The following is an 8,413-nucleotide window of genomic DNA, read 5'->3' on the forward strand; positions in this document are numbered from 1 at the left end:
ATTCATAAATGTTGCAAAATAAAGAGCATGCAATTAACTGTCTGTGCAAACCAAGATCAAAATTTAGATCTGAAATGTTTATTATTCATCTTTTTGCCACATTAGTGTACATTTAATTATATCTTGTGTTTCATTTATTTATTATTTTTGCCATTAGAACAGATTGTCAGAGCATATATTTTAATATGAAATGTGAAATCTAAATAGAAGGTTACTTTTTGCATTCCTTTGTCCCGTTTGTTTTGGATAAATTGAAAAATGGGCATGCTATACTGTGGCACAATGTACAGTGCTGCACGTTTAGTCAAAAAAATGTATACGTACAATATACGTAAATATAGCTGAATTATGTGTCTGTGTGCTTTGTGTATATATATATATATATATATATATATATATATATATATATATATATATATATATATATATATATATATAATATTAAGAAATAGAATAGAATGTTAAAGGCTTACATTTTGACCTTTGAAGGAGCTTTTTGTTGTTAGATGTTCTTCTGCCACTAGATGGCAGTAAAAGAACATAAACTGAGTTTAGACGTAAAAATATGAAAACAAGAATACTGCTACTGCTTAATGCATATTATGTGTATAGCACCTATTATTAATATATGTAAAAACAGCATGTAATATGCAGCTTTAATAAGTTTAAATTGCCATATGATCTGACTACATCTGGTTATATTGCACGTGTCAAAAAAAGTGAATATAAACTATGTTAAGACTGAATTTAAAGTAGGCTATCTATGTATCAAATGCCACAGACACAAAAGGTATACAAGGTAATTTCAGCCTTTTGAAACTTTTGAAATGGACTCTGGTAAAACATCTACTATTCTATATAAAAACTGAATTAGTTTTGCCTCAGGTTAGAGGCAACATCGAATTTTAACGCGAATAAAAAACAAGACTGTGAGGGATAGTCTTTACAATGGCATACACTGTTAAAAAAAGACTAAATCATGTCATTTTCACAACTTTCATAACTATTTTAAGTTCGTTGTCTACTGCCTTTTCCAGTAAGATGTTTCTTACAATCATGTTGTTAAATAACAGAACAATCAATGGTGTAGGTTAGGGCTTTCTGGACCACGTGCAAAACTGTCTTTGAATGGTCCAAATCTATGGTCTTTCACACAAATAATACATTTTCCTCCCAAAATATTCAGGATTAAGCCTAAGTAGTTTTGGAGATTTTACTAAGCTAATTTCATTTAAGAGAACATAAACATTAATGAGTTTTACTTTACCTCTTGTGACGTCACAGAAGAAAGGTCTCAAGTCTTTTCACACCATCAGCCAGAAACATTTGCAAAGACACTTAAGACAAGTCGGAGAGGAAATCATATGGACACGATTCTGAAAGAAAGAAAGAAAGAAAGAAAGAAAGATGTTAAGGATTTTCTGGAGAAGTTGTGATCCACAAAAAAATTCAAGAAACAGCCAAAATGGAAAAGAAGACAGCAATGTTTTAGCATTTTACTTGAGGAAAAGGAAATTGCAGGCCTAATTAATGAATTTAAGAAAATATAAATAGATAGATAGATAGACAGACAGACAGACAGATAGATAGCAGTTTGTCAAAAAATACGTTTCCAATTCAACTGAATATATACCAGTTTGGTTTTATTGTGTTGATTAAACTATTATTGTGTAATTTTTGTTCGGTGGACAGAAAATACAAAAATGTCTAATATTAGAGGTTTTATGTGATTAAAATATTTTTTTTTTTTTTACTTTAGACTCAACATAGTAACTGAAATATGAAAATGGCATCCCCAATAAAAGAATCAGAATATGACGTTATCTAATTGGACCTTCTGAATATTTAAAGCAGTAATTTATTTAATACCAGTCAGGAGACTACAAGGCTGAAAAACATTAGAGTGCAGACACCTCCTCTGTCCTCTGTCGGGTCTCATGGGAATATGTCATCATGTTCAGCAGTGTCCGTCGCCTATGACGCGGTCAGACACACGGTCACACCTGACTTATTTTCACACGATTATTTGTAGATTGTCAGCAAATAAATGTACAGTATATCCAACACTTGATTTGCATATACGTACAATAATCCATTTGACTTCGTTTTTCTTTCCTTTTAACCCGCGCTTGATTTCATAATATTTGCATTTAAACCCTCCTTCATCAGCACAGATTCAGAGAACATATGCTACTAGCTACAGAATAGCTTCTAAAAGATCTCCCCCTGGATGAAGGTGGTATATAATATGCTATTTCTAAATAAAATAACCTACAATACGTTTACGTTAAAGACTTAAATACATCGGTAGTGTGTGAAATACCTGCCATCCCAGAATGGAAATATCTGCGCATGTTTCTTGTGATCCACCGGAGCTGCTCCATGTTGCGCATTGCGCGCGATTCATTTTGATGAACAAACATCACGCGACATTTCTCTCTAAAAACAGTTCAGAACACTTCTATCTGTTGCCATTTTGTGAAGAAAGCGCAAGGTCCAGCCAAGCACGTCTAATATATAGACATCTATCCGACTGTTGCCAAGTACTTTCCAAACCAAAATCATCCTTACGCATTCTCAGCGCGCGCAACTTCCTCTCTGTCGCGCGCACACTGCCTCTCTGTTCATTCCACACTAACTCAGATCACAAATATCCTCCTCGAGCCAATACCTGAGGGTAACCTGAATTTCGGACAGCGGCTCTTCAACCTGCCAGACGTGAGAAACCTGTTTGAAGTATTTTCTGCTGGGGCAAATTACTGTGATGCACATGTAGGGTACTTATGAGGGAGACTGCGCTTTAAAACGCTTTTCGAGGTGTGTCCTTGATGGCACATACAGTTGTGCCATATCTAAATAAAATAATTTTAGGCAAAACTCGTTTTAATTCTGCTCTGAATGTGATTAGAGGTTTGCCATGTGCTTGCCATTTTTTTCTTATTAATATGCATGCGGATTTAAGATGGAAGAAAATGATGATGGCACAGTAGGCTATCGTGTAACATTAGCAATGTGAGGAGTTTCGTGTATTCTCAATACGCTCGACTGTGATGAAAACACGAAGGACTATGATTTAGTTTTTAAAACAAAATCAAAAAAAAATCTTACATTTTACATTAAAATATTATTATAATTTATCTGACCGAATGTACTTCAGCTTTTTTGTCTCTCATATCTCTAAAGGTTTTCTGAGATTTATTTACAACTTCAGCTTCTCAACAATTAGAATATAAAACAAATGGAGACGATCAGTCTTCTCAGGCAAAAATTATTCCATCTTTATGAAAGAACAATCTCTGACCAATTAGCTTGCATTTGAAACTTTTATTTTACATTATGCACTTTGGGATAAAACAGACCAATTGTTCAAATTTTTTTTATTTTTTTTTTCTTATTATTTTAATAGTACCACAAACTAAGGCATTTGTTTTTGGTTGTTTTTAGAAATGTCCAGTCCACTAGAGCGGGTTGTAGCCCAGAAGAAGGAGGCCATTGAAGCTGTAATGGAGATGTTTGAGAGAGGAGCCGAGGTGCTGGCCAGCGCTGTTGGGGAGCTGTGTCCTCTTTTTGAAGCTTCTGCACCAGTTTTGAGGCTGGTCTTGGACAATGTGGAAAGCAAGGAGATCACATATGTCAAAGATCAGTTTCTAGTTGTGAGGGGCAAATTAGATGTCCTCTCATCTCAAATAGAGGACATCAACTGTGAAATTAAAAAGGGACGTTTGGATTCCCAGTTCTTCTCTGTGGAGGAAAATATATGCAACCAGTTTAGAAAATACATAGATATTCTTGAGGCCAAACCTGAGTACAGAGAGGTTAGAAAACGCTTGTTCTTGCAGCATTTTCCCAAAACAGGAGGAGAGAAGAACCTCTACATGCTTTATGATGCTTTGATGGGGAACAGCACATTTGGGGAACCGATCCTGGATGTCGTGGAACAATACGAGGCCAGAAACAGAAGGGTCCTGGAAGACTTCTGCGTCAGACTGAAGGAGCTGCTCTGTTTGGGAATCATCGCTCTGCTGGGATACTGCTTCCTTACTCAGGGTGAGGAATCAGAGCAGGAGAAGATTCAAGTGTGGAGCACAAAGATCCAAGAAATTGAGACGAAAATGAAGGAAACGATAGAGAAATGTGTGGATTCATTTCCAGAGCAAGCTGAACTAGATATCAAGAGGCTTGTGAAGGAGAAAGAAGATGGGAACCTTCAGGAAACGGCCCAGGAACTGCTGGACTTCCTGGTGAAGAAGTACGACTGGGTGAGCTGGTCCATCAGAGTTATTAGTAACTTGGGCAAAATTAGCAACTTGAGAGCCGGACAAAACTTTCAGTGTGTGGCCGGACAGAATTATTTTGAAGTATCTCAAGGAAATGTCACCAACCTGGTGATTTCGTTCAGCAGCAACCCTCAGCCTGTGCCCAACGAGAGCGTAAAGCAGATGATGGAAGGCCCTGCGAGGAAGGGAGACGCCAAAGCTGTTGTGGAGCTTCTGGAGAAGCAGTTAGCTGGGTTTCTGGTTCACGCCGTCAGCCGTCACAAGGACAGCTTTGCTCTGTCCAGTTTTCCTGAAGAATGTCACTACTGGGAGAAACATAAGAACATGAATCTCTGTGTGCATTCAGAGTAGATTTACTGCTGATAAAAATCTACTCTAACTGAATTTTACTGTATCCATGATCTGTCTTGAAAAAAAAAAACTGTATTTAATTAGATAATTGTCTCTAACAAATAGTTAGTGCATTTATTGTAATTCTTCTTTGTATTGTTCTAAACTAAAACCAAAGTAATCTTGTTCAGACTAACCAGTTTAATTAACCAAACTCTGTATGCACTTTTTTGAGCAATTATATACAATGATAATACTACTTTATATTACAAAGCTTAATGTATCTGTCTAAAATCATCCCTTGAGAACCAAGAATTCTCAACCAGGGATCCAGGGCCCACTGGGGGGCCTAAACAAAATAAGTATCAAATAATGTACAATAAGACAAAATGTGCATTAAAAGCTAAATTTAAAAAGTCTATATATTCCTTATTTTACTGACCCCCTCAACAACTGTTTTTTTTTTTTTTTTTTTTTAGTTGAAGAATCAGTATTCCCACAGGAAACATGGATATATGTGAGAATAGTTTAAAAGGTATAGTTTCCAGACCTGGAAAACTCATGGAAAACTGGCAAAAAATATTGTAATTTTAACTTTTAAAATGCCATAAAATATACAAGTAGAAACTGAATAAAAATTCTTTTTTTTTTTACTCAATCCATATCCAAACAATTACACGTTAAGGGGCTTTCTAATGTTGTGGAGGACAACAGTGCATCCTTGGAGACAAAAAGGTTGAGAACTGCTGCTTTAAACAAGATCATGTATTAAAGATTTTGTAAAATGGTTAAAAGTAGGGAAAATGGCTTTTGGACCAAGTACACTGTATTAGACTGGTGCCAGAACTGGCAATTTGTCCTTTGTGAGTGAATGACCTACATAGTGCCGGCACAATTCAAATGCCCTACCAACCCTGAAAAGAGGCAATGAACACATCTCAGTCTTTTTGCCTTGTCTCAGTGGCCCACACAAACTGAGCCTTCAGTAAAAGTAAAATGAGGACCTTTACAAATGTTTCAATATCTGACATACATTGCTATGATATACCACCCAAAGCCATATTTAATTAAATTACTGTTGTAGTACACAAGTCAGCATTTTCTGGCCAAGGGCTGCAGAAACATGGTGAGTAACGCTTCACTTTGTTAATATAAAGCCGACGAGTTCTGAAGTGCTGTGATCAGCTGGATCCAGTCATTAAAATCACTGAGGTGCTGAGCGAAGGAACACTCCAGAGGGAGGATCCATTTCCATTGGGTTCTTGTATTCCATTCTATGTGTTTCTATTATGAGTCAATGAGATCGTAAATGCATATTGTTTGAAATTATATTCATAACCAATATGTAAAAACTACATTATTAGAGGCCCATTTGACCTTATGGTGCAAGATCATTAAAAGCCAAATTGTGACCTTACCATGGGTGATGACCTTTGACCCCTACACACTTACTCCAATAAGACTCTTCTCTTTATATGCCAATAAGTGTTTTAATTTATGAAAAAACATTGCAGTTGTTGAAATTTAAAAAAAGGCATTTTCATGCCTACAAACAGCCATTTACGTCACCAAAGCAATCCTCTCTCTAAAAACACCATTCTGAAAAAAAATTATTGTTCTGAAGGGTAAACAACCATTATTTCCTTCATATTTTTCCTTTGTGATTAATAATTAATGCATTATTTTCTTTCATGCATTATTTATTTGTTTCTTTATGAAGGTGGTCAGCTTTAATAAAAAATAAAAAAGGTGCATCCTTGAATATTTTAAGCTGTTTTTAAGTCTGGATGGAAATGCATGCATGGCTCAGCCTGTATTCATTAGCGGTTGAGGCTTCTGTCTTGATCGGAGCTATATTGATCCATGTGGCTTACATCTCCGAAAACCGACTGAACCTTAAACCTGTCTGTTACAAGACCAAAACAAACTATTATTCCAGTTTGATTTCATGTTTTGCTGGACTACTTTAACATTTTTAAATAAAGACAAATAAAACCACAACCATCTCCAGGAAAGGGCATCAGTCAGTATCAATATTTAATATATAAATGAGTGACTTTATGAATCTCAGCATCACAGTAGTGCCGAGGCGGTCGATCAGTCCCATGATACCTCACTCTGGCTGCATCTGCCAATCGCAGCCTGAGTTAATGACATTACCTTTTCGTCAGAGTGGACTATCGACCGGCTTCCTGGCCTTAAGTGGCCTGATCTGATAAAAAGCATTAAAACATTTGTACTGTGACACACACCAGCTCACCCTCAGCCTCTGCACTGGATTCATCCTTCTGATGTGTCTGACTGTGCTTATAAAACCTTTGCAAAAAGATCTTACAAAATGAGTATATATGATGCTGCAAATAAACTTTTAGTGCAAACTTAAGCCCATCTCACATTCAATATTCCTAAAAAGCATTTTAGTAAAACATACTGATTTAAAATAAAACATTTAAAACATTAAACATTTTAACAGTATTGCCAAGGACTCCATACTTAAATATTCATGAGATCATGGCCACGCCCCTCAAACTCAATGCACAGATAGGACCCCGTTTTTTCTGATTGCCATAATTGAAATATGTTTGTTGAAATTGTGTACATCAGGGTTAATAAAGTAATAGAAACTACAGAAAAATAAAATGAACTTTAACGGAAATAAAAAAAAGTTTTATATTTAATTAAATTTGAATTGTATTCAATTTTATTGCAGCTAGTTAAAGCAACATTTCTTTTTTTCATTTAACTTGATGTACTAATATAATGATAGATATTAAAAAACTAACAAAAATTACAAAGAGACTTAATTTACTAAAATGTTAACTAAAATTTTAATTAAGACAATAATATAAAAATAAAAACATTCAAAATGTTAATAAAATTGTAATAGTATTTCAATAACACTGGTGTATATACATTAATAAAATGGTTTAAAATAAAATAATAACTGTTATTTGTTAAATAATTTAGTAAATTCAAGTTCATTTATTGAAATAAAATTAAAATGAATTACAATTAGTTCATTTATGCAGATTTTTTTTCGTATTTTCCCCCATTTTCAGTAATCAGCAACATGTCACAAAAAATGCTACATGTATTTTGAGATCATGTACACAAAGCAATTTTTATTATTCTAATTATGCAAAATAATTATTCATTTTTAATGATCTCAGCAGGCAAAGTTTATGTTAAAGTCATATTTGTTTGGCACACATGAAAACATTTTAATTAAGGGAAGTTGATTTAAAGAAAATAAAGTGTCAGTTTCAGACTTTGGGAGCAGGAGGTAAATGACACTCTAATTATGCTCATGGGTTTATTTCTGTCCGCTCGTTCACCAAACCATTAGCGTATTACAGTTCTAATCGGTATATTGATCTTGTTTTGGCTCCATCTGCACTCGCTCTCATTTCACACAATGTGTGCTAGCTTCGCAGTGTTATGCTGTTCTCTGAGTTTCTCTTCCTTCTGAAGGTCAACAGCATGTGTTTGTGCAAGAATGTCAGCAGCAGTAATATTATGATGACAGCAGTTACGATAGATTCAGCTATTTTTCTTTTGTTTTTGTTTTTGTGATTGTCACACAAAATTCCAAAAAGATTCCTTTGTGTATTTTGCTCGACCAATGTTTCAGATAACTCTCTTAGGCTAAATGTTTTCTCTTAAAGTACATGAAGACTAAGATCGGATATTATTGACTGTATTGACTGATGATGTCAACATCTGACTGATTTTGACACCTGACTAATTTGTATATTCAAATTGACATCTTTTGTACTTTTTCTGAAAAATTCTGTATAACCGTATAA

The 8,413-nt window shown here is 34.8% G+C and overlaps 1 protein-coding gene across 2 annotated transcripts; it reads left to right on the forward strand.

Moving 5' to 3' along the window:
• Nucleotides 1-2,585: 2,585 nt before the first annotated feature.
• Nucleotides 2,586-6,005, forward strand: rpz6 (rapunzel 6). 2 transcript variants are annotated; one of them, XM_052578311.1, is made up of 2 exons: nt 2,586-2,718; nt 3,445-6,005. In XM_052578311.1, the coding sequence occupies exon 2, from the start codon at nt 3,447-3,449 to the stop codon at nt 4,626-4,628; it is 1,182 nt and encodes a 393-aa protein (XP_052434271.1). In that variant the 5' UTR covers nt 2,586-2,718; nt 3,445-3,446; the 3' UTR covers nt 4,629-6,005. The 2 variants fall into 2 exon arrangements, with proteins under 2 accessions (XP_052434271.1, XP_052434272.1); XM_052578312.1 differs by having other exon boundaries at nt 2,614-2,751.
• Nucleotides 6,006-8,413: the final 2,408 nt, after the last annotated feature.

The sequence above is a fragment of the Carassius gibelio genome, chromosome B16, assembly GCF_023724105.1.
Source record: "Carassius gibelio isolate Cgi1373 ecotype wild population from Czech Republic chromosome B16, carGib1.2-hapl.c, whole genome shotgun sequence".
NCBI lineage: Eukaryota > Metazoa > Chordata > Actinopteri > Cypriniformes > Cyprinidae > Carassius > Carassius gibelio.

Coding starts and splice junctions, on each gene's coding strand:
- rpz6 (XM_052578311.1), top strand. CDS start 3,447: ATGTCCAGTCCACTAGAGCGGGTTGTAGCCCAGAAGAAGGAGGCCATT.